The following is a 25,643-nucleotide window of genomic DNA, read 5'->3' on the forward strand; positions in this document are numbered from 1 at the left end:
CCCCTTAGCACTGGGTGGGGCGGGGCAGGGCAGGGCTCTGGGTAGCTCCAGGCAAAAAAAAGGCACAGGACAGGATGGAGTGTCCTGCCTGCTTCCCTGTGCTGTGGAGAGCCCTTGAATTCACAGGGGAGGCTGCCCTCCTTCCCAGCTTGAAAAGCAACAGTCACCACTTAAAAAATAATTTTATTTTTTATAAAAAGTAAATAAAAATCACAATTTATTCTTTTACCCTTAAATCTGACAGCCCCAGCTGTGGTCACCGCTCCCTGCGTCTCCCTTGCCATGGACAGGAGTAAAAAAGCAACACAGGATGTTGGGCAGCTTTAAGCCTTGACTTTAAATGGTAGTCTGCACTCAGCAAACATCTCCCTCAAGCGATTAAAACAGGCACAGGGCTGAGTCCTGTCACCCACTAGCACCAGACTCGCTTCCTACTGCCAGTGAGACATCCCAGGAAGAGAGCCTGGGATGTTTTGTTCAAAAGAGAGACCATCAGCTGCCCTTTGCAAATTCAGCTTCAGACACCAAATCCATGGGTCCACTGTGATACATATGACCAGTCACATGTCCCCCTCTCTTGCCCCATGATCCCCTAAATAGATAAATAAAAATTGGTGCCTATAAGAGTATGGCCAGCTGACACCTTTTGCCCCAGTGACCTCTTCTGGGTCTCCTTTCCCACCTCCAGGATCAACTAGGTAGGAAGGAGGGCTGAGGCTGTGGTAGATGCTACAGTCATAACATGGAAATGGGGGTTCAGTGAACAGTGACCCAGGACGGAGGCAGGTGCCTGCCCTTGAAACAAAACGGGAGAAACAAGCGCAAATTCTAAGCCTGTACAATAAACGGAAAAAATTTACCTAAAATACCTGTTGCCAAAGGGGGGACATGGGGACCTGGCTAGCCAAGACTCGAGCCAAGCACTGCAAGTTTAAAACCAAAGCACTTAAGATAGCTGATGTGATCATCCAGACCCCGACCGCCACCGTAGAACATTCTGCAACTGTCAGGTAATGGCTCCCAGCCCTATGAACATAAGGAAAGGCAGGAGGGAGGGGGCATGATCTCCATTTGTGGAGAGAACTGGAAACACTGAAGATTAAGAGGGCCCACTGGTAGCAGGAGCTGCTGGTTCCCTGAGGACAGTTTTATATGCATTGAGGCAACCAGCTTTGTACAGAGCAGTCCAATACGGTGGGTACGTTTTGCACTCCCGCCCTCCAGCCACCCTTAGAACAGGATGAGGAGGGACTCACGGTGAGCCCTGTTGCAGACATGCTTCTGTTTCTGTAAGCAGTGGATCAGGAGCTTCATCACCCTGCTCGCTCCTCCGCTGCACAGCCAGTGTTTCTGCACTGCTGGGGAATAGCTGCTTTTTCTTTTGTTAAGGCTCTCCAACTTCCACCCAGAGCAGGCGGCCTGGTCTGGCTGGGAGGGATCTAGCGGCTTACTCCAAACTCTCTTCAGCTTCCTTTTGTTTCTTCTTTTTCTTCTTGGTGTTGGTGTCACTGGCCTGCGGAGAGAATTGGGATCTCAGGAAGGGTGGCTGGGAAGGTGATTTGTGGTACACCTTTCAGCCAGGCAGGGCCGTCCCTGGGGGGGATGTGGGGCCCGTTGTGAAGCTGCCCGCCTCCCAACAGGTCTCAGTGCACAACCCCAGGCTGGTCGTGGCACAAAGCGTGGGGTCTGGGCGATCACCCTGATTCACTGTACCCTAGGGACAGCTCTGCAGCCAGGACACAAATTAAGGAGACTAATGAGGTATTTATTGAAGGATGCAATTTAACTACCTCCTTCTTCCCATCCCAGCCACAGGAGGCCTCACTCCACGAGGGAAATATGACATACTGTGTTGCCCTCTTCCCCCATCCAAGGCTCCCCAAACCGAAATCTGCATGGCAGGGTTGCTACCAACACACAATGCACCCGAGTCCAGGAGCACGTAGACTGGAAAAGCAACTGCACACCACATCAGAGCAATGGGCATTTAGGGCAGTGTCTTCTCTACAACTGTGCCCTGTTCCAAAGGCGCCAGAGAAAGGTGTAAAAATCTCTGCCAGACAATTGAGAGAAAGCTACCCCAGGGCAGATTATTCCTAACGCATTAAACAAGGGCGGTGTGAACATAACAGCCAGCTCTGGAATGCACTTCCCACACCATGCCCCATGGGCTAACCTCCTTATCCATATAATTAGGCTATGTCTACACTACAACATACACTGGCAAAATGTATGTCGCTCAGGAATGACTATTCCACCCCTGAGTGAGACGCGCCGGTGTGCACAGCGCTATATCGATGGGAGAACTTCTCCTGTTGGCACAGCTGCATCAGTACAGCCACACTGCTGTACATATACACATGGCCTTACCCACAGACAGAATCTTACAGAGCCCACCAAAAGCTGCTCAGCCTAGGAGCCTACATTAAAGACACTTGTACACCGACAGGGGGAGAGCGGAGTCTTAGCTGGACAAACTGAATAGGTGTCTTGGTTTTTTGTAAGTATCACCAGGATGGTTGCACAAAGTCATGCACCCACCCCAGTCTGCTGCACAGTGACACTGTCCAGGTACCTACCGCGTCCATTAGCTCCCCTCCACTCTCGGCAGCTTCTTTGGCCTTCTTCTCTTTCTTCTTCTTTTTCTTCTCCTTCTTGCTCAGCTCCTCTGGCTGCAGCACGGCTGGGGAGGGCGGTGCCATGGCTGCCTCTTCGCTTTCACTCTCCGTCTCTCGCTTCCTCTGTTTAAGAGTAAGACATCAGATCAGCTCACTCCCAGCTGAGCCCAAACCATGACAAAAAGAGGCTCACCTCCCTCAGAGTACAGACGTCATGGACCCAACATAGTCCTCAATTTGCCTTCCCATCCTAGCCCTCTGCACCCTCAGCAGCATGGTATGGGCAAGCCCTATTGTGGGTAATGTCAAGTTCATCACTGCTTGTGTAAAGAGGGAGATTGTTGATCCTCTGGCACCCACCTATGCTCTTTGCGAGAATCCAAACCCCATCCCTCATGTTCTTCCCATGAGATCATCCCAGCTACAACTCAGGGCTCCACTTTCTTCCCATCTCTGCTGTGTCATCTGTACAGCAAGTGACAGAACCCAAAAATCAGGTCCAGGGATAAGATGCCTCCATTGGTGTCTGTCTGTCACTCACACGTCGGGCTTTTTTCAACTGGGATGAAATGCACAGATCAGCATGGGGGCTGGTACCCATGGATTCTGGGACACTGTCTTGAGCCCTCAGGGAACAAGAATCCTGAAGACCTTGTCCTTCAGTGTATTCAAACCCTGGCAATGTAACACTAACCACACAGGCAAATATGGATTATATGTAAAAGCCCACTCTGATAGACAAATATAAGGAGACACCAACTAACTTCTGCCTGAGAGCCTAAATCCCTCCCCTAAAGCAGTAACATAGCATGAAGCATAAGTCACAGGATCAATCTACCAAGGCAAAGATGTCCATCTGACAATACAGAGGTCCAAAACAGCTCTCATACGAAACAAGCCTGTTACTCACTTTTGGTATCCTCTCGGCCACTGCTGCTGGGGCTTCTGCCTCTTTCTTTACAGCAACGCTGAAAGGAGGAAATCACCTCGGAGTCAGATGTGTGTACACTGCCTGTAATCCCGTATGCTCAGATTTATTGTCCTTCCTCCTAGACGCTTGTGGCAAACCAAACCACATCCCTCAGCCTCCTGCTGCTACACAGGTGAAGACTACACAAGACAGCTCCTTTTTCTGATCATTGTGTTATAGGACATTCAGAGCGCTCAGTAGTGTACGGAAAGCCTGCAGCCTGCATCAGTGCCTAACTGTGCTGGACAAAGGCAAAGCCATCTGTTTAATTTAGCAGACTGACTCCCTCTAGAGCCACAATATCAAGCTAGAAAGGGATAACTGTCTGCTCACTGGGTTTACCTGGAATAGCACCCCCTGCTGTTCCCCCAAGGCAGCGCTCCCTAGGGATGGAAAGTAACCCCATTGCAATTAAGGTACTTTGGAAAGGTATTATAGTGCCTGACAGTATTTTTAACATGCTACATTCAGCCCTAGTGACCTTTTGTATCCCAAACTGACATCTTCCAATAGAAGTCAACAACATGCCCCATGAAAGCGGCATCCTAAGATAGCAGAGCAGAGACTGAATGCACACAATTTCACCCCTCTGTCCTGCCCCTTACACACATCTCTGGAGCGCTGTGCATTACCTATAGTCCACATACTCCTTCTTCCAGGAATCCGGTGTGCTCTCGTTGGGCTTTCCATGCTTGTTCAACAGCCCCTGCTTGATCATCATCTTCTTTTGACTCGCCTGATGTGAAAACGCAGAGAGAAAAGGTCACATTCCAACTTCAGAGAAATTTAAAGAAATCACTTGGCACGAGACGAGACATTCTGGGAGAGAACCAAGTTATGGTGAAACCTTTACCAGGTAAGAGACACACAAATGTGTCCTCAAGAAGCTTCTAATAGCTCATGGCAAATTATATTTGTTGCTTATTCCTTGGCTGATGTCACTCTTTTGTTTGCAGTACTGGTTAATTAAAGTAGCAGTATTCCAGAAAAGATTATTTTACCTTCTCACTTTGCTTTGAAGGGTGTCACTGCATATGGTGGAACTGCAAGCGAACTGGAGTAAGTCTTCTACTGTTACAGACCCAGCTATACGTATCATTAGCATTTATGTGCATAAGGCAAGAGGGGAAGCTGACTCATGGAAGAGACACAGAAATGGTAGTTCTGCTGCTCCTGGAGCCTCTTTCTGCCAACATGGTCATGATACACTGTCTTTCTACTGCTAATTTGAATTTTGATGGCACCTTTCATTAGTGCACTTGGAGCATTCTTACAGATACTACTTCAGCCTCTCAGGAGTGGGGCATGGAGCATCTCCTAATCCTTCCATTAGCCATCAGTTTTGGGTGATAGATGTAAGTCATCTTTGCACATAGTGCTAATGCCATCTACTTTACATCATTTGGCTCTTCCTGGAAGGGTTCACAGCACATACTAAAATCAGTCTGATCCTGGCTTCCCCTGGTCTAGATCCAGTCTACACCATCAACTGGAACCATGCTTTTAACCAGGCAAGGGACAACCCAGTTCTCTGAGATGGTTATAGTTGTGTAGCTATAGCCCAAAGAACCCAACAATCTCACAGCAGAAGCAAAGCTGACCAAGCCTTTTCAAGGTACCAATACCAAGTGCCCACCTGGCATAAGCAAATGCTGAAGCACTGGGAAGTACCATCTTCTTGGCTCCAAAACAAAGCGTTTTGGAAATGGAGGTGACAAACCTGCAGCTTTGCATGAGGCTGCTTCAAACCCAGTTTCTCAATAGCTGAATGTCAACTCAGAGAGACTATTTCCAACACCACACAACCTCCCACCCTGTCTCACCTTAGGACCAAGACCCCATTTGCGGGGATAAGTGTCTCTTTCCATGATCACCCTCTTGATCTTTGCCACTATACCATGGTCACAGGTAGAAATCACAGCGGTGGTCATCAAAGCAATGGCTGCATTAGTGGATAATGAAAAGTTAATGAACACTGAGGCACAAAAGAGCAATACTAGCCTAGCCAGCTCCTGGATTCAGTTTCCTCTGCCTCAACATTACAGTGGTGTAGAAAGATGATCTACAAAGATGATACTCCCAAAACCGACACCCAAAGGGATGCAATTTTCATCAGACCCCTACAGAAATTACTGAGAGGTTCATCCAGCTCAAACCACATACAGGATTCCACTTGCAACACACTCCTTATCTGGTTCATCATTGGGGAAGTACAAACCTTGAACCTCTAGAACTAAAAGCATAAGCATCTCCTGCCAGAGCTAAGAGACTCATCTTGGAGCAAAGGTTGTAGCAGGCTCAGAAATCACTATGTGGCACAGCCTCTACCAGAACACTGGGTGCAGGTTCAGACTAGGCAGCAGAAGTGAATTGTTACGCTGATTAGTGGTGTCCTGTACTGGACACATGGTATAAGCACAACAGAAACACACACAGCACTTCTGAGTGCCATGTGTGTGTCCAGTCAGGATGGCTGCTCAGTACCTACGCAATGCTTTGCTGTAAGTATCTGGAAATGACAAGATATTAATGCAAAATTAACAGTACACACCCATTCAGCAGCCATCTGAGACACATCGTTTCTTTCTACTAGATTTTTTAGGAGAGAGGGTTCACAGGCAGCAGTATGTGATCAGACAGAATCACTCGTCTTGGTTCAGGCAGAGCCCCCATGAAGAGGGGCTCCTGCCCTGCTGGCTCTGCTCTACTCCTGCACACAGCCAGCCAGCCATATGCCAACAGCCCCCAGTAGAACACTGAAAGGCTGGAGGACCTTTGGAGGCTGCCCAGCACAGAGACCCTAGCACAGGAATCTAGGTGCTGCAGGGAGGGCAGAGCAGCAGCACTCAGAGAATGGATAAACTTCATCATCACTTCACACACAGTTGCGCCCGAGAGCCCAGGACATGGGAATGGGGTGAATGAAAGCCAAGTGAAGACACTCGTATGTTCCCAGATGTTTTATTTAACTGGAGGGATATAGCGAGGCTTGGAAGGATTAGATTTTGACTGCTAAATGATGATAAATGTCAATGTCACTATATGCACACTGACGAAAAAATATTTCCATTGATAACTAAAATTTACAGATAAGCAACATTTTTAATTCTTTCTTTGCCTAAGAACTTAAGAGTTTTTTTTAAGGATATTTATTTTGTATATTTTGACATGTAATATTGACACTATGTTTTAACAGTTAGAATGCTTTAACTGTTTTAATCTCAACATCTATTGTCATTAAATGTCTGCATTCTCAATTTCCCACAACTGTGAAAATTGTGAAAACAGAAAAATGCTTAAAAATATAGTGTGTCAAAATTATAAAAAGATAAACACTAAATTCTGCCAAGCCTAGATACAGCTCAAATAACCAAGCAATTCTAAAATAATGGGACCATAAATACTTCTGCTGTACGTTACAGAGCAATAAAATCTGTTACTGTACAGATCCCAGAGTTAAAACTAAGCCATTATTTCTCAGCTGGTATCACTGGGCTTTCTGAATTGTTTTCACATTTAAAGGTAGCAAGTGAGTTCTCTCAGTGGCAGCATTTCCCACCAGGAAACATGGCTGAAAGATTCCGGCTATGGCGACAGCCCCTCGCCCCGAAATGCTCATGCCCCATGTTTGTTACAAACTTCTGAAGATGCTGTTTTACCCTCTGGTTTTATTGCAAAGCAGTTAGCTTGATGGCTGGAGGAAGAACATTGACCTTACCCATGCAGATGGCCTCCCCTTTAGTGGTGATGACAACAATCTCCTGATTAATCTCAATGCCATCTTCATACCTCAGAACACCAGGAAGCATGATCTTGGCACCATAGCAGATGGCATTAACCTGAAAGGTGGGAGAAGAGGGCTAAAAAATCTGGTTGAGAAACTTACATGGTCTTAACCAATGTATAACATTGACTCTGCAAATTTATCCAGCCACTTAAATATCAATTGGTGCTTCCCCAGTGATAAAACGATATTTTTTCATATGTGACTTAAGAGCATCTCGCCCATCACTCCAGGCTTGGGCCATTGCTCCTCAATGCGGATTTGCAGCATCCTCTGCTATTCAGACATGCACACTGCCTCCTGGAAAGAGATGTTGGTGGTTGTTATGAGGATCTGGATCACCACCACCAAGTTATTTTTTAGTTGTTATCCAAGCTAGAGGTGAAGTTAAAAGTGAAATGCATTAGTGTCACCCCACTGTACCACCACCTGGTGACATTTTGCAAAGTCATTCTTCTGGCTGAGGCCCGTGAACTCACCGCACTGTCCTTCATAACCAGCCGTTTGTGTGAAGTCAGCAGCTTCTCCAAGGGGAAGATAACCCTCCTGAGGTAATTCTCATCCTTGTTGTTGTCATACTGCCACTGAGCATCCAATACATCATGCATTGTCACCATGTAGTCCTGCAAACAGACATGCCCATTATATTAGTCCTTGTCCCAGCCATCCACTCAAAACGAAGAAAAAATGTGGCTAACACAATTGTGAGAAGTATCCTGAAGGAAAAGCAGTGATGAATTCTGGGGTTCCCAAAAGGGGTTGAGGACAGAATTGGCAAAAGCCATGAACAAGGCAGATAAGCATTATACAAACAGCTGCCACATAACTCTGCTAGCACCCCTCTGCTGCTATGGTCCTGGGACCTTCCTGACCAGACTGTCAACTGTGCCAAGTTTGTATGTAATGTTTACCACTAAAACTCATTTGGGACCCGACCCACACAGGAACCTAGTTTCCCAGACGAGAATCAGCAGCACATGAAAGGCTGAGCTATCTAGCAGTGGCGTTAAGCACTCTCTCAGAAACCTCAGTATTCAGGAGGCAGTACAACAGGGACTAAAATTACAGGCTCTTAGGGAAAGTGCCTGCATCAAGAGATCCCTGCTATGAAGGCAGCAGAGAACTTGTTCCAGAAATGAAGTGTTTATCCAAACTCCAAGAACTTGGTGCCCATGCTGGAAAGTCTACCTGGGCTTTTACAACACCCCGGCACAGCAGCATCCAAACACCTCACAAAGAGGTGCCCATTTTAATCCAAGTATGTTACCTACATTAGATACCTGCAGCTGCCCAAAGCCAGAGACTGACAAGCAAGCAGCTGAGCCCTTAGAGTACATGGAGGTTTTGTGGGCTGAGTGATGGAAGCGGCAGAAAGCAAAGCTTCCCATCCATCTTGACATGTCTCCCAGCCACTCACTGTCCCAAAGTTTAATTACCAGAACAGGGACTGCAGCCCTGAACTGAACTCAACACTCTGGGTAAAGATAACTTATAGCAAGGGACTTTAAAAAGAAAGCCAGCCATACCATCCTACCTTCTCTCCCATGATCCCCGAGCGCACTCGCCGGAGCTCTTGCATCTGGCCTCCAACTCCCAGCAGCAGGCCCAGGTGGACACACAGCGTCCGGATGTAGGTGCCAGCTTCACAACTCACCCAGAAGATACCTGGAATGCAAGATTGGGAAGGGGGAAGAGTTTTGAGCTATCCAGGGGTTCCATAATTTAACACGCTTGCCTGTAGGAATTAAAGCAAGCCCTGGGATTGGAATATAGAGACGATCCATGTTCAGCACCTCCAATGAGCCATCAGTATCGGGTGATAGATGTAAGTCATCTTTGCACAGTCATGTCATCTAATGTCATCTCTTTTTCCTCACTTGGTTCTTCATGGAACAAGAGCTCAGCAACTTTTATCATAGGGGAAAAAATTTTAGCCCTTGCTGAGGGTGGAGATTGGCAGTCTCAGGACATCTCTCTGGACAGGGAAGATGCTCATCCCACAGGGAAGTAGCTGAACTGGTGATTCTGTCACTCGTCAGCAGAAGTCACCATAATGAGGCATTCGTCACATTTCTGCACTTTTCCTTTCCTTAGATGGCTGTAGTTATGCATTCCTTTTGGAATTCAGCCTGGAACATAGACCTCCCTTTTAAACCAGTTTCAATTAACAAGTAAAGGCCTGGATTTTAAAATGGGACCATCAAGTGTCAGCACATCACTCCACCTGATAGAGTATCAGCAAATCCCCTTGAGTGGGATGTTCACAAAAGCCTCACAGAGAGAGTATCAGCAAATCCCCTTGAGTGGGATGTTCACAAAAGCCTCAGAGAGAGAGTATACAAAAGCACTTTCATGCTTTGAAGAGCTACCAGAGAACTGATGAGGTGTTTTACCTAATCTCCTCTCAGGGTCGTATTCTATCAGTTTGCTCTCGTAGATGGTTCGGACTCTCAGCTGCCTCTTGACAGCCGCAATGAGGGGAGGTCGCTGAAACAGGGCACCCGTCAGAGTTTCTATTGCCTAGGGGGAGAAGCAGAACTGACAGCCTTCACCTTTACACAGCCCACACCATCCCATCAGCACATCTAACAAGAGCCTGCTGCTATTTAGGCAATAAAATCACTTCCATATTGTATATCCCATGTTGTCATCTGATCGGACTCCATTAAAGCACACCCATCTGAGTCATTTATGTACCCCCTAGATAGTTCTTAGTACCCGAGCTACCAGTAGCAGCAGCATCTGATCAGACAGCATCACTGGTCTTGGCTGAGACAGAACCCCCATGGAGAGGGGCTCCAGCTCTGCCTAGCTCCTGCACACAGCTGGCCAGAGACACCAGCCACTCCCAGTATAATACTGAAAGGCTGGGTGGTATCTGGGGGCTACATAGCACGGAGACCCTGGAACAAGACTCTGAGGGCTGCAGGGAGGGCATTCATCATCACATCACACAGAGAATGCTTGCTAGGGAGTAACTTAAGGTGTTTTTTTTTTTAAATGCACAATCACAGCCCATGTGAAACAGCAGGATGTTTTTTCAATGTAGGCCCATATTTTCTAGGGAGAACTGCAATTGATATGGACAATCCTACTAAACACTGACAGCAAATATACAGAGAACCACTGCTAATGAAGCCCCTGATTAAGTAACATGAAGTCATGGAGCACAATTGTGATTTTATTAGGGGCTCGTTACTCTATAACCTCTACTTTAACAAAATGTTCCCAGTGGCTCTTAAAGGAATGTTCTCTGGCACTCCTCCCCATAGCTCCAACATACACTGATGAGCTAACACAGCAAGATGCTAACATGAGCTCAGGCGTGCACAGACTTACCCTGGAAAGCTGAATCTCATTTTCAATAGCATTGTGCAGCCGAACGATTCCCACATACTCTTTGCCTGAAAGAACGACAGAAGAGTATCAGGAGTGGCCACTTACATTTTACTGTTCACCACCATGTAGGTGTTATTACAATTCAAACACTTATAGTCTGCTTAACCTCCTTTTCTAAAAGACTCAAGTACGAACAGTTCTAACCCCTTTAATCTATCAAAAGAAATCCAAGTTCTAGGTTTATTTATGGAGAAAGATGTATTTTGTACGGCAGCACAGCACAACTCTGAATAAAAGCAAAGGTGTACATCTTGTGTGTACATTAAAATTTGCTGTTCTGAGACCTGATCAGCTAAAAATGGTGACAGCACAAAGCTCAGGAAAAACAGTATTTTGCTTACAGGCACTAGCCCAAAGCAGGATCTTAGGCCTCCAATTCATCCCAACTCTGTATTCTGCCATAATAGACAGCAACCTTAGTTAGAAATAGGCAGGCTTTAGAGGCCTGGAACTGGAGTCTTCTGCTCATCATTAAAATGCAGTCAGTCTTTCACCTGACCAACTAAAAAAAGAGAGTAAACTTCCCCAATGCAGTAAATGACATGCCTGCACTCTGCTGAGACTTGACCAGCCGGGTTGCTCGTTCGATGCACACAATCAGACATCCTGTCACCTTGGGATCGAGCGTCCCACTGTGCCCTGTCTTTTCAACCCGGAGAATGCGCCGGATCCACGCAACCACCTCATGGGAAGAAGGGTTGGACGGCTTGTCGAGGTTAATGAAGCCTGTTCTACAGTGGAACAGGGCACACAGATGATTAGAACCTTCAATGTAATCTGATATTCTGGTTGTATTATTTTACCAAGGACATCTGGTTTCTAAAGAGAGATGTTTTGCAGCCAATAAAAACTTCCTCCAAGATTTCTAAAAACAGGAGCTTCCAATTACATGGAGCATTTTCAAAAGTGCTGAGCAACCAACGGAGGTCAACAGGAGCTGCTAGGTGCTCAGCACTTTTGAAAAACAGGACTTTTATTTAGCAGCCTACCTTTAAACTCCTGTTTTTGAAAATCTTGGCCTTACTGCACCAAACTGTTAATCACTAGTCATGACTGACCACATTAAATACTACAAGAGAAAATTCCCCCAAGTCTGGCACTAAAGCCTTCACATTGGATGTACATTTACTGTGTGTGTCTTTAGCAAAACCCACTATATAATGACAGGATGTGAATCAAGCTGGAAAGGGCAAGTTATATAGCTTTCAGACAGCATAAAATTTCGTTTCTAAATCTACTCCCAAAAGTATCTGTAACTAGAACAAACTAAAATGTATGATTCTGCTAACCAAAATTTAAAGAGGAATTTTGAACACCCAACAACAGTGGAGAAAAAGTAACTGTTGTCCAGACCTACTTAGCTGGGAGTCACCAAACCCTTTGAGGGTGTAAACTGTGAGAGAAGTTACAGTACTCCCCAACAAACGCACCTAACATACTCAGCGATGTCTCTCTTCAGGGGATTGCAGCCAGAGGGAAGGGGTGTGTAGTGCGTTGTCCTCACATTTAGCTTGTCAAAGTTCTACAAAATCCAAACAAAATGTACAGTAAACAAAAATACTCTTAAGTTTTTAGAAACAAATCCCATTTTACCTGGATTTTTGATCGCCATTGAGACTTCACTGCAATCACATAATCTGACCTAAATTACAATTAACTGAAAATGCCATTCCCAAACTGGCAAAGATCTAGAAACTGACTTTTAGTAGCCACAGGAACACTTTCCAGAGCAAGAAAACACCAACCCTGTGCAAAGAAGGTTAAAAACTTTGCAGAGCAGAGTTTTGCGAAGTAGAGCAAATCCACTGTGCTTGTGCACAGAACTAGGGACTCTGTGGAGACTTATGCAAACATTATTCCAGAGCAGAAAGAAGGGATAGGGGAAATCCTGCAGGGATGGTTATAAGGCAGGTCAAGATCCTATGCAGTTTAACAGATCAGACATATGACCAGTGAAAGAGCCTGGGCCTGGTGTGAGACCAGTTGCCACTTGCCGTAGGTTCCCTCATACATCATTTTCTTCATCAACAGGCTAAGGAACATGTGTGAAACAAAAAGTAGTGTTTTTATATCTATACACACAGACAGGAAAAAAGTTTAAGTATGCTGAAACTTGATTAAACCTTTCTATACTCCTCTTTACCTTCAGCAGCAAGGGCCACTGAGATGTGTCCAGCTGAGCCACTCGAGATTCAGGTTTGATGAAGAATTCCTCTGTGTGCTGTATGTCCTGGGAAGAGAAATCACAGGGGATCCGCATAGAGTTGATATGCGAAGCGTCTTTCACCCCTTTCTTACAACCAAAAGTCTTTTGTATTCTGTGCCAACATTCACAAGTTATTGCTAACACAATTTTATACAATTCCTTTCAATGACACCTACATCAAAGCAACATAACCACAGCACCACAAATTGGCTGCAAAACGATCATTGCCCAGAGAGATAATGGCGATAACACCAGCTAGTAAAGTTTCAGTTCCATCCCTACTCTCATCTCATTACAAGAAGTAATTGTCACTGTTCACACAGTCTCACCTCCTAATCAATGGTTGTGAATAGGCCTCAACTACTCTAACTGAATGGACTTTGCTTATACCTACCTTCCCCATTGTTGTTCCTTACCCTTGGATGTGTGTGTGTGTACACACACACAGACACACACACAGACACACACACACACCTATTTAATTTCTATTCCTTACATCTGATGAAGTGGGTTACAGCCCACGAAATCTTATGCCTGCAGAAATTAAATTTGTTAGCCTTTAAAGTGGATCATCATCAATACAGAGAAAGCTATTCTCTAAAAGACCAGAGGGGGCAGAATCTCTTAGAAGCATTACAAAAAAGCAAAAGCTAGACTTAGTTAAGTAACTTCTCCAGTAAAAAAACACTGACTAATTTGTCTTAATGCATGCAGCACAATTTGAAAGGAAAAATGCTTTTTTTTGCTTCTCTTAGACTTCAGGTGAGAGGAGTGAAAAAAATCCTAATTCAATAATGAATTATTTGTATTTAAAAATGAATAAAGGCCAATTTAAGACAGCTTTTCTAGTGAATGATACATTCTAAGCATAAGCATCTTCTCCCCCTTACTTATCAGAATTATTAATACTAAACTTGTAGTCAGTTGTAGTGCAAAACTCCACTGGATCCTAAACAGCCATTTTAGTCTTAAGAGATTCACTTTTATTAGGAAAAGAATAGCTTTACTCCAAGAAACACCAATAGCCTAAATTCTGGGGGATCAAAGCTGATGTAATAAACAAATTTTGGCAGACTTGTGAATTATAACAAATTTACTGTTTCTTTGCCCCCCAGTCAGTCCAATTCTATTCATCTATGCACTTATCTGAGTGCATTCTTGGAGCAAAGGAGAGGTGCTGATTCAAGAGAACGACTTCAACCATCTTTCATTCTAAGACATAACACTATCCCACCTCAAGTCCCTGAACTCCCATGGTCAGCATTCTCCAAAACCAGGACAAGAAACTAAAACACAGCTTGCCTTCTGTCCTGCTGCTTTCCTCCACTCCACCCACCAACTAAAGGCCTAAAACTGCAAATGGTTAGGTACGTAATTTTGTTAAACCATTACTCACAAAGTAAGAGATTCCAGAAGTGGGCATCGAGACCTTTTCTGGATATATGTCTAAACCAGGTAATGGTGAAGCAAGTTCCAAGACCTTGCCTAAACAAGAGTTTTGCTCACCTTGAAATCAAGCCAAGGCACCAAGCTAACCTTGAGGCAAACTCATTAATACAAGAGAAAAAAACTTCACTCACAGCAATGTCTTCATCTGGTAGAGATTTCTTATCCTTTTTCTTCTTGTGCTTCTTAGATACAGAACCTGTATTTGAAACAAAGAGGTATATTAAATATTTTTCATACCAGAATTCATCTAAATCCAGAGATAGCACTACTGAATTTGTCCTCAACCACCACCTCCCCCGACAAGAAAATATAAAATATACAGCAAAACTGACCAAAAAGCAACATTTATCTCCTAGAAAATTACATTCCTTCCTTCCTTCAATACCAAGTTCTGAAGCCACTTGGTTATTATTTGTTCAGTACCTCATTGCATTCAGCATCATTCAGAGGCAACATATGATACTTAAGAGCAACTATTTCCATCCTGCACTTTTCTCCCTTCTCTACTGCCTTTTCTCTTTCCCGCCCTCCTCCCCATCTAGCGCTTTCCTACATTTTACCCCTCCGCATTGTCTTCTCCGCAGCAACTCCCGCTTCCAGGAGCCTCCCTCCTCCCCTTCCCCGACAGAGGCTGGCACACACCGAAGATAGATATGGGAGGGAAGAGCGGGAAGCTTGCCCCTGAGTCCCGGCCCCCGCCCGCCTGCAGTGCCGCCCCCTCGGTCGGATGGCGGAGCGGGGCCCGCGACACACCACGCGCGGAGAAAGAGGCCGGCCGACGGCCATGTGCGCGCGTGCGAGGGAACGCCGAGGGCTGCAGAGGGGCAGGTGCCGGCCGGGCCCGGCGCGCGAGCACACCCGGGGCCGTTGCTAGCACTGCGCGGGGGCCTCGGCTCAGGACTCGGTGCCCGGTTCCACAAGGCCGCCCGCCATCGGGACGCCGGGCGGCGGCGCAGGGGCTCAGTCACGGCTCAGGCGCGGCAGGGCCTGCAGGGCCGCGCTCCCCTCGCCCCCGCGTGGCCGGCAAAGACCAAGAGCGAGCCCAGCTCCGGGCCACGTGCTCGGCTCCAGGAAGAGCCGAGCCACCCTCCCGCTCCCGCCTCAGCGAGAGGGGGCTGCTCCTCACCTTCCCCGTCCGCCATCTTCGCGCCGCGCGCTCCGGCCGGGCCGGGACGGGAAGCCGCGTGCTGCCGCCACTCGCCGTTGCGCAGAGAAAGAGTGGTTTGGCCGCCCCCGTCCCGAGATGCAGCGCGCAGGCCACGTCCCACCTGTCACGTGCACATGGACCCGCCCCGGAGGGGCGGGGCGGGGCTGCGTTTCCCTGCCACGTGACAGGTAGCCATGGCCGGCCGGCTCTGCTGGCGGCTGTACCGCGCTGTCGCCATGGCACCCAGCCGCCCCGCGCCCATAGGGGCTGTCCACAGCCCGCTAATCCCGCGACAAACTGCAGGGTCCCGTCCCCGCTCGCTTTGGCCAGGCAGGGCATCGCGGGCCATTCTCACCGCATCCCCCCGCCCCGAGCTCCTCGGCCCCCGCCCCCCCGAGCAACTCCACCGCCCGCCCCATGGACGGCTGCAAGCTGAGGGTGTCAGGAGCGTGACTCCGCCCGCAGCGCTCCGCTGACTGAACCCGAGCGCCGTCGCCAGCCTGGACCGTCTGGGCTAAGCGGTGGTGCTTTGACCCTTGGGCACCATTAAAATAAGTTCCAGCGGCAACAGGAGCTGTGCGAGACCGCGCTGTGCCGGCCTCTACACGGGCGCTGCTCACACCACATCCTCAGGGACAGGAGCAGCACAGTCCAAGAAGCGCCTTGCGCGCCTCTTTGCCAGCCCCCAGCGGCTGCCCAGGCACACGGCCGTGGGGCACATGCTGCAGGGGGCGGTAAACCCACAGACAAGAGCGAGCTGCAGCCGCCTACTCAATCTCCAGCTGGGGAATCAAACTCCTTCACCCGCTAGTTATGGGCTGAAGGAAGGAAGGAAGGAAATATAACACAGAATGCAGCTTCAGAGTAGAAAGGTAAGGGTGTGAGCATAGTACAGACTCAAGCGCAGTAGGAAAGAATGGAATGAGTAAGCTCTAGCCCAAGAGAGGGTTTCCTATGTATAGAATAGCTCTTGCCCTGTAGGACAGTGCTCAGCGCTAAGCTTCCTTTGAAGTACTCTGTTCCTACCACGACCCCGTTCAGTGGGTAGTTATAAGATTTCCCTAAAGGAGGGATAGATGGAGCTTTGTTCTTGCACCAGGGTACCTTAAAGATGTAACTTTTATCCCCCGTATCCTGCCCTCTGACCCTGCCCCTAGGCTCAAGCACTGCAGCACACAGAGCTTAACAGCTCCAGCCTACTTCAGGAAACTCAATACAAGAAACTCCATTCTGAGTTCCACTACATGAATGCTCCCTGAAGAGTCATACCTCAGCAAATGACCTGCTCATTTCAAAACAGCTACTAGTAAAAATTACATTCCAGAACATTAAGAAATAAAATTCACTTTTATATGCATAAAGTAGTTTGAAGTCGCACATAAAGCAACAAAGACAAAATACCCATCAGTTTCCATTGCTTTACACAGATGTTCTGTCCTCACAGAGCACAGGCTTATAAATATTTTTAGCAACTTCCAAGCAGACTCCCTTTTATTCACACAGAAGACCATGTTATGTAGGAACACTAGATAGTTATAGGTCCAGCAGGTTCCCTTTGTGTGAAAGGTAATCCATCTCACAAGAAGAATAAAACAAAACATTGTTTCTTTAGGATGCATAAAGACTAGGCTTCGGGATATATGGGTGTCTCCAGAGGACTATGGACAGCATATATTAACAGAGCAAGAGCCACACCAGAGAGCCAGGTAGCCAGAAAGTACAATTCTCAGGCAACAAATGCCACCATTGAAACAGAACCTGGAGCAGCAGAGAGAATAATAAGACCTTAACTTCCAATTTAGTTTTTAAGTGGAAAAAGTTAGGAGGTTGAAGTGGTAACTTAAAAAAAATTAACCAAACAAACTGGTATTTTTACCAGCTTACATGGGTGAATTACACTGATACAGAAAAAATGCAATAGTTATTACATCTACAAATGAGAGAATTTTAAAACTAAAAGACTGAATCCTGGCATTTGTGGACTGTTTGGAAAATGAGTGCCATTTGCAGTCTCTTCCTAAAAGATGGCAAGAATCCTGCCTCCTACTCCCTCAATCTGTGGTAGCATACATATGCAGTTTCTAATAGATCAGGTCATCTTGAATCCATCAGTGAGTGAAAGGAAAATGGCAAAGAGTCTGTACTGGGGCTGGAAAAAAAAAAAACCTCTCTATAACCAGAAGTAGTATACAGAAGTATTGGCATGTCCAAATTCCTTGCCCAAAAGGGAAAAGTCTCTAGTAACACCACACAGTTCTTTCCAACATGCGGAGGATAGAAAGATGAACCAAGGCTTTGTAATAGTGATGGGCTAAAATGGAACAATTTTGTGTGGCTGCTGTGGGAAACAAGTCATGCTGATGGTGAGGCTGGGTAGGGACTAGAGTCTTTTGTAGCTGGCAGCCGTGATGAAAGGCCACTCCCAGGCATATCAGAGGGGGTTCATCTCTCCTGTTGATGGTTGCACTAGATGTATAAGATTAATTTCTCTGGTGGTGCTTGGTGAGGGTTTCAGGCTATATGAGAGGGAGCCGCAGATCAGTGAAGGTGAAGCTAGTCTCCCTGGCGATGGCACATACATACCATGGAGATAGTCTCTACTCCACAGCATCAAGGCCTGAGAGTCCCATTGGGGCAGCAGCAGGTGCGTGGGGGAGGTCTCTCTTTCTGGTGGGGGATTCAGATTCCCCTATGGAGGTGGCAGCAGGCAAGTGAAGCCAGTCTACTGAGTGGGTGGGCTCAGGACCCCTGTCCAGAGGGGCTGATCATCTCCTGCAGCACCAGATGGAGCAGATGGTTCTGCTCCGGGCTGAGCAGTGGCCAGAGCTCAGTCTGCAGCACCTTGAGTGCCTCCAGGTCCTTCTCCTGACAAGCCATGACAGCAGACTGCAGCAGGAGGAAGAGGCCGGGGGGCAGGTACCCTGCCTGGGGGAGCTGCCCAGCCCCGGCCCCACTCTCAAAGGCCTCCCAGCAGTACTTTTCCAAGGTCTGGGCATGTTCGGGCAGTAGCTTGGGCAGTGGCGGTTGGAGTAGGAGCAGAAGCAGCACCCGGGACACCTCGCAGCGCACCAGCACCTCCAAGAATGCGCCGCTAGGTGGGCTGGGCCCGGCCCGGGCCAGCAGCTGCGCCTGGGAGAGCACGGCCAGGGCCCCATCGTAGTCGCGGCTGAGCAGCAGGCAGGAGGCCAGCTCGCCCAGGCAGCGCAGCGCCTCCAGGGGCAGTTGGGCGGCCGCCAGCAGGTCGGCGGCGCGCTGGAAATGCGGGGTAGCCTGGCCGGGCTGCTCCATGTCCCGCAGCGCCGAGCCCAGCTCCAGGCACAGCCCGGCCGCCAGCGCCGGCTGCCCCAGCTCCAAGTGCAGGCGGGCGGCGAAAGCGAAGCAGCTGTGTGCGGCCTGCAAGTGCTCGGAGAAGCCGCCACTCAGGCCCAGCCGCTGCCGCATGTCCCGCTCCTGGCGCAGAAAGAGGCGCGCGGCCTCGGTCAGCGCCTGCGCCTCGCCGGGCCCGTGGAAGAGGCTCTGGGCGCAGCGGGCCACGGCCAGCTGGCACCAGGCGGCGTACGGCAGGCTCTCCTGGGCCCGCAGCTCCCGGGCCAGCGCCCCGAACTGCTCCGCCGCCTCCGACACGTTCGGCTTCCGCAGGAACCGCTTCCGCAGCTTGGCCGACACCAGCCGGTACCGCGCCAGGAAGTCCCCGTCCCAGCCCCCACCGGGGCCGCCCGCCGCCGCCAACCCGCCGGGGCCGGCCAGGCCGGAGCCGCCCGCCGCCGCCGCCATCCGATTCCGCGCACCGGCTTCCGCCCGGAAGTAACGTCAACGCGTGCCACCCAATCGGAAGCCACCTGGCTGAGCCGGTGGAGAGGCTAGTCTGCGCGCGACCCCTTTAGGGAAGGGAAGGGACGGGGCTAGCGAGAATGAGCTCCACCCCTAGCGCAGGAGGCGGGGCTAGAAACTGTTCTCGCCTCTGAGGGGCGGGGTTAGTGATTTTGCCCCTCCTTGGGAATGGATGGAGTGTGGGGGGAGCTGGGCGGTGCAGGTGCAGGGGGCTTGGCCAGCCCCAAAGTCCTGGAGGCTGAGGGGCAGAGGCTCCCCGGGGAATGGGGCAAAGTAGGGATGTGGTGTTCCAGCCTGTTAGGGGGACAGCCCCAGATCTTCCTAGCCCAGCTCATGGGGCCTGATCCTGAAGCCCCGTCATGGGGCCATAGTGCATTGCACCCACCTAGGGCTATGGTGTCACTCTCACACAGTGACAGGCAGCCCATGGTCATGGTGCTAGGCGAGCCCCACAAACCAGGGGCAGGCCCTATCTGGGACAAGGGCTGGCACCCCAAACCCGCCATCCACTTCCCAGCATGGTTAGCACATCCAACCCTCCCCCACACACATACACACGCCTCACCTCAGAGCCTTCCGTAGTGCATATCCTGAAGCCTTGTATTTGATTGTATTTATGCATCCTAAAGAAACAATGTTTTGTTTTGTTCTTCTTGTGAGCTGGGTTACTTTTTACACAAAGGGAACCTTCTGGACCTATAACTATCTAGTGTTCCTACATAACATGGTCTTCTGTGTGAATAAAAGGGAATCTGCTTGGAAGTTGCTAAAAATATTTATAAGCCTGTGCTCCGTGGAGACAGAACATCTGCGTAAAGCAATGGAAACTGATGGGTATTTTGTCTTTGTTGCTTTATATGCGACTTCAAACTACTTTATGCATATAAAAGTGAACTTTACATTATTTCTTAATGTTCTGGAATATAATTTTTATGGGAAGCTGTTCTGAAATCATCATCCATTCACAGAGTCCAAGTGCAGACTAGGGGCCTCGCAGTGACATAAAAATGCTGAGATCCCTGCCCCAGAGAGCCTACCAGCCAGCTTCCAACACAACAAAATGAGAGGGTAACAAACAACAGAGTGGAAGGGATGGGGGACGGACAGACGCTATCACACAGTCAGTCAGTATTAACGTGTGTTGTATCTTGGTGTGCAGTTATATACAGTAACAATTTGCTAGAACCAACAGCCTTATCTTTAGCGCTTCTGTAGAACTATTGCAACCCAAGAAACATCTGTTATGCTGTAGTGCAGGAATCTGAAACTGGGGTGAATTTCTCCGACAGAAATGTTACCATCTGAAATCTTTATTTCATGATTCAGCCCTTCTCTGATAAATAATAAATTCCCGAATGGTAAAACAACAGTGCTCATGTAACTAATCCCATCTCCCACACAAAATACCAAACCATAAGAAAAAAGATAAGCTTAGATCTCCCTGCGGTTTACTCTGCTAGCCAGCAGCGTTGCAGCTCCAGAGCAGCATAAGCTATGTAACCCACACAGTCACTATACCATAAATCAAGAATTCATAGTTTCCTAGACATTATCCCAGGCACTCCTGAAACCAAACCTCTCCACGATGGCCAAGCAAGAATCATGAAGGACAAACAAATATATAATGGTGAATTTAATACCCTCCCCCCAAGTATTTAGTTGGCATTGTGGCAGAGGAGTACTTTTGAATCTCTGCACCATGTGCTGTACACACTTTTTGTGCAATGGTTTTACTTTCTCATGGAAATGAGAAGAAACACAACGAAATTCGTGTCACTGGTTACCATATGTTGGCCCTGGCTACTTCTGAGTATTCTGGAATTGTAAGTAACATCAGTCATTTTGCTAATACGCCAGAGGGATCGCTAGAGAGCAGCTCTTCTCATTAGCCAGGGAGAGTAAGTTCCAAACCTGTAGTAATCTTAAACCTGTCTGCTATCATCCCATCTCCTGTTAGCAGAGCTCCAGCTAGCATTCCTAACTGCCACGGACGGACCCCTCACTTCCAGCTTTCCTTTCCTTTTCCTGGTTCAAGGAATATCAGCCAAAACCATCTTCTTTGCAGTCTGAATAGCACTGAGGAAAAGAATAATGGCTCTGGGCCAGACTGCCAAGCCCCTATTCACAAAGTGAGCTAAGTCCAACGGGACTACTCATATGAGTAATGCCTGGTCTGCACCTAAACATTAGTTTGATCTAGCTACATCGCTCAGGGCTGTGAAAAATTTTGCACCCCGGGCAATGTAGTTAACCTCGACCTAACCTCCACTGTAGAAGCAGCTAGGTCAATGGAAGAAGTCTTCTGCCTCTTGGAATCTCCTTTCATCAATGTAGGAAGCTTAGCTACAGTACCATACACACCACAGCAGCTTAGCTACAGTACCATAGCTGTGCTGCCATGGAGTAGACGTGGCCTACGTGCCCACCAGTGTGAGTAGGAAGCCATGCAATCTCATCCTCCATTTGTATTGTATTAGTCATGCAGCAGTCTCTTCTGCTCCGTGGTCTCAACACAGCTGCTGGAGTTCAGCTGCCACCATAGCCTGGCCCGAGGCATAATGATAATGCAAGCACCAGAATGGCAGCTTTTCCCTAGATGGTGGTGCTCAGCACAGTCATTCAGCAAGAAACCACGGCTCCCCTACAAAGAGTCACTAAGGACTTCACTGTTCTTAGTGACTATTTAGGGTATTACCTGGGAAGTGTAGGTTAAAATGGGATTGAATTAAAGGGAGGTCTAAAATGAGCGATACCCTTGGTAATGAAGGATAGGTGGGAGAAGTTGTCTTCAGTGCTTGAAGTGGGCTAAAAAAGTTTGGGAAGGTTTATCATAATCCCAGCCAAAATAATTTTTCATGCACTTTATCCATACAATTTTGTGTATCAATGAATTACATAAGAATCACATTCCCATTTTAACTCATGACACTATTTATACCTATTTACTGCTATTGTTTTAAATGAGGAGTTAGACACCAGAATGTCCACTGAGGCAATAACTACTTTAGATTTTTAGCAGACTGTCCCTTGCTTACAGTGGTGATTGTCTAACTTAGCCTAACAAAGCAACTTCCAAAGTCCTTCACAAAAGTAAGACAGGCCCAGAGCCTTGAGGGTATTTAGGTGAGGTATTGATTTCAATGGGAGTTAGATGCCTAAACACTTTTGGGGATCTGGGCCACAGTGCTTAAAGTGCACGCCTCAGTGAGCCAGTTCAATTTTTAATTTAATTTTTCTTTTTTTTGCTGGGTCCCATCCAGCCCTGCCCTCTTTAAGCACCAGCTGTCTCTGCAAGTAATGCTGAATGGAGTTCTCGGGGGAGTGGAGTCTGCTATTCTGCTGCAGATAGTGGGTGGCCCTCTCTTCACAGTGAGCTGTGCATGTCTGGCTGGGCTTGCTGCTCTAGTGCACAGCTGCAGGGAATTCCAGGACACTGGGCCAAATGGCTGAAGTCAGTGGCTGTTTTCACACTTAAGTTTTGCAGATTGACTGGAGAGAGAATCAGTCAGGGAGGTTTCCTCGGCCTGCGATTTCTCTTGTAGTGATACAACAACCTGCGATGGAAACAATATTGTTTCTTTGGTGACATTTAGCCCGATCACTGGAAAGATCTTGCTACGCTGAATGCAGCTTGTGCTGACACAACCCAAGAGGTAGCTCAGAGGTCTGCCCGCAGGCTTCCTCAGCTTGTGTCTTCCCAAATGTTACAAGTGCTGCTGTGAACAAGTGTGGTTTCCATGCTGCCATCACACGCACTAACTTGACCTATTTTTTGAGGGACTATAAATACAAATAGATAAAAAGACTAACTGAGAGAGATATGAGAAGGTTGGATAGGGGAGTGATTATAACATTAAAGAACAAATTTTCAAAGCAGCCTCATTCCTGTCTTTATATGTTCATGTCCAAAAGAGCACACACACATTTCAGGGCACTCAAAGTTAGGGCATTGGGCACCCAGCTAGCTGGTGTGGCTGACGTTGCAGGCTCCTGGGTTGCTTCAGTGCACCCAACTTTCAGAGTTGGGAAATTTAGTTTTAAATAATGCATTTCTGTGATGAGTTCCCTCCACAGCCTGTGCAGAAATCAGGCTTAACTCAGTGTTTAGATTAGACTTTCTCTGAGGTTTACCTTTTGTTAGAGAAAAAGAACAGGGAGACCCAGAGGCGGATTGAATCTCTGTGGGATTTTCATTTGATCTGAAGACCAGGAGCCAAAGCTGATATGGACCAATGATGACTGGCCTGCAGTTTGCAGAACGAGTGGGGCCAACATCTTTGCACCAGAGAGAAACAGGTCATGACAGGATACAACTGTGACGACCCTACTATAGAGGGAGGGTGGAGGTGTGGCACGGGGCAATCCTTGTGCAGAGAAAGAGCTCCAATAAACCTAGCATACAGACAGATCAGGCATACCCTAATGCGGGGGCGTCAAAAATATGTGAATCTTTTTTATCCAGCCCACGTACCTTTTTGATGTGTCCCGCAGCGCCATCTTGCTGTGCTGCCAAAAGAGTGGAGGGCACGCGATTTCTTGACGGACACAGCGAGCTTCCACCGAAAAACAAGGAGCTGCGAAATTTTGCGGTGGAGACTAGGATGCTGCGAGAATTCCGCTGGCGGGTAATTCAAATGTGGTCCGCCAGTGTAATTGAGTTTTTCCCTGGGTGCACATCCTAATGAAATGTGCTGCACATGCCTATGCCAGCACCCTATAATACAGAGAGGCAAGTCAGGGTCTGGCATTGTTAACACTACACCCCAGAAAGAGATGGGTAGGATGTGGCACAGGGAGATCAAACAAGTCAGGATTGGTGACGTTCCATGGTTTTGAGCTCTGTTCTCAAAAGCATCGGACTCTGGTGTGCATGAGTCCTTTGCTTCCACCAGTGTTCTCACAGTAACCAACAAGCTGAAAGGGGCTATAAGCAGAAACTGTCCATTTCAGAGAATGCAGGGGGTTCTGTGCTGCTGGGATTTCCTATTGGTGTGTGAGCAGGTTAGGGGCTGACTCACTCTTCAAAGTCAAAATCCCCATGCCCCAGTCTCTGTCGTATGCTTCCTGCTCCTCCAAACCTCATGTACACATATCACCTCTTTGGCGGTGATGCATCAATTCTCTGAAATGTCAGGGATAGGCTAGAGAGGGGGCCCATGATACCCATTGGGTGTCATAGACCAGGCCTGATGGGAACATGGGGGAAATCATCCAGTTAGCACAACAGAGATGCAGTGTGTTAGCAGAGAGCAAACTTGGATGCTGTGTTTGAAGCAGAAGTGGCCCGATCTTACAAATCCTGATGGTGAGCAGGGGAGGACGGCTTAGACAGTGACAGTGCTAGCCCATTGGGGACCCTAAGTAGGAATATTTTTGGGTGGTCCCCCCACACAACGCATACTAATAATCAATAGGGGACCCCCTTGAGTTGCCCGGGGCCCTAAGCAATTGTTTACTCTGTTCTGCCTTGTGCTGGCTCTGGGCCCAGTTAAGGTTCTCTGGCTCCAGTATTTCCTGTTACTTGTTTTAATTTAACTTGTGGTTACTTTCACAGAACGACCCTCGCATGCAAATGATTTAATATGAAAGCAGATTGCAGAAGCTGAAGCAACTGCCTGTGTTTCCTGCCCCTCAACAGTAAGAGAAATCTCACACCACCTGTGTCTGGGTGCTAGTTGCACATGTTGTTAAGGTGAGGCTTACAGAGGGCAGTGGAGTAAGAGCACGGTGCTGTGCACTAGTAACAGAAGGCTGTGCAGTCCAATGGTTAAAGTAGGAATCTGAGTGTCAAGAGACATTGGATTCAATTCTCCATTGCCCTGCACCTCAGCTGTAAAAGATCCGAATGGTAGCAATTTACATGCACTTTGCATAGGTGTAAGTGATTATAAGAAGTAGAGGATGATGGCAAATCAAATTCATAGGTTCTATGCCTGGATAAGCTGCAGACTTGCTGAGTGACTTACCTGATTGATGCCTCAGTTTCCCCAGCTTTTAAATAGGGATAGCACCATTGTGGGGGGGCTTGTGTGAAGTTTCATTCCTTGCCGCCCCTACTGCACTTGAAACTGCTCATGTGGCAGGTGAGAGCGAGAGGCTGTGGAAAGTTGATTTCTTTTCTCCACCTCCACCCCTGCTTTTGCTGCCTTTCCCTGTGCAGCATTAGTAGCTGTGTGGGTAAACACAACCTTCATTCATGAGCTAGAATCCAGCCAAGTGGAAACTGTATGAAGGGGAAT

The 25,643-nt window shown here is 47.9% G+C and overlaps 2 protein-coding genes and 4 non-coding genes across 7 annotated transcripts; all 6 read right to left on the reverse strand.

Moving 5' to 3' along the window:
• Positions 1 to 166: 166 nt before the first annotated feature.
• DKC1 (dyskerin pseudouridine synthase 1) lies at positions 167 to 15,913 on the reverse strand. Of its 2 annotated transcripts, XM_067548546.1 has the most exons (15): positions 15,553 to 15,888; positions 14,558 to 14,622; positions 12,915 to 13,001; positions 12,202 to 12,293; positions 11,318 to 11,502; positions 10,712 to 10,776; positions 9,766 to 9,892; positions 8,907 to 9,037; positions 7,852 to 7,995; positions 7,307 to 7,427; positions 5,412 to 5,530; positions 4,221 to 4,324; positions 3,529 to 3,586; positions 2,580 to 2,741; positions 167 to 1,513 (listed from the first exon to the last, which is right to left on the reverse strand). In XM_067548546.1, exons 1-15 carry the CDS (start codon positions 15,566 to 15,568, stop codon positions 1,448 to 1,450), a joined length of 1,542 nt encoding a protein of 513 aa, XP_067404647.1. In that variant the 5' UTR covers positions 15,569 to 15,888; the 3' UTR covers positions 167 to 1,447. The 2 variants fall into 2 exon arrangements, with proteins under 2 accessions (XP_067404647.1, XP_067404648.1); XM_067548547.1 differs by lacking the exons at positions 167 to 1,513; positions 2,580 to 2,741; positions 3,529 to 3,586 and having other exon boundaries at positions 4,217 to 4,324; positions 15,553 to 15,913.
• On the reverse strand, positions 3,787 to 3,919 carry LOC137154264 (small nucleolar RNA SNORA56). The gene has a single exon (XR_010920184.1). It is a non-coding gene; the product is annotated as a small nucleolar RNA SNORA56 (small nucleolar RNA).
• LOC137154257 (small nucleolar RNA SNORD83) lies at positions 4,920 to 4,995 on the reverse strand. Its single transcript, XR_010920177.1, has one exon. It is a non-coding gene; the product is annotated as a small nucleolar RNA SNORD83 (small nucleolar RNA).
• Positions 6,217 to 6,467, reverse strand: LOC137154265 (small nucleolar RNA SNORD17). Its single transcript, XR_010920185.1, has one exon. It is a non-coding gene; the product is annotated as a small nucleolar RNA SNORD17 (small nucleolar RNA).
• On the reverse strand, positions 8,715 to 8,852 carry LOC137154262 (small nucleolar RNA SNORA36 family). The gene has a single exon (XR_010920182.1). It is a non-coding gene; the product is annotated as a small nucleolar RNA SNORA36 family (small nucleolar RNA).
• Positions 15,914 to 16,053: 140 nt separating the features above from the next.
• LOC137153341 (40-kDa huntingtin-associated protein-like) lies at positions 16,054 to 19,417 on the reverse strand. The gene has a single exon (XM_067548545.1). The coding sequence runs from the start codon at positions 19,345 to 19,347 to the stop codon at positions 18,313 to 18,315; it is 1,035 nt and encodes a 344-aa protein (XP_067404646.1). The 5' UTR covers positions 19,348 to 19,417; the 3' UTR covers positions 16,054 to 18,312.
• Positions 19,418 to 25,643: the final 6,226 nt, after the last annotated feature.

This window comes from Emydura macquarii, unplaced genomic scaffold (genome assembly GCF_026122565.2).
Source record: "Emydura macquarii macquarii isolate MOO-44397 ecotype Brisbane River unplaced genomic scaffold, CSIRO-AGI_Emac_v2 contig_1253, whole genome shotgun sequence".
NCBI lineage: Eukaryota > Metazoa > Chordata > Testudines > Chelidae > Emydura > Emydura macquarii.

Excerpts from the sequence above, each read along its gene's own strand:
- LOC137153341 (XM_067548545.1), bottom strand. The coding sequence starts at position 19,347 with ATGGCGGCGGCGGCGGGCGGCTCCGGCCTGGCCGGCCCCGGCGGGTTG.
- DKC1 (XM_067548546.1), bottom strand. Across the intron at positions 11,503-12,201 it reads GACATCGCTGAGTATGTTAG|AACAGGCTTCATTAACCTCG; the intron begins GTGCGTTTGTTG and ends GTTCCACTGTAG. Across the intron at positions 4,325-5,411 it reads AATGGGGTCTTGGTCCTAAG|GCGAGTCAAAAGAAGATGAT; the intron begins GTGAGACAGGGT and ends TTTTCACATCAG.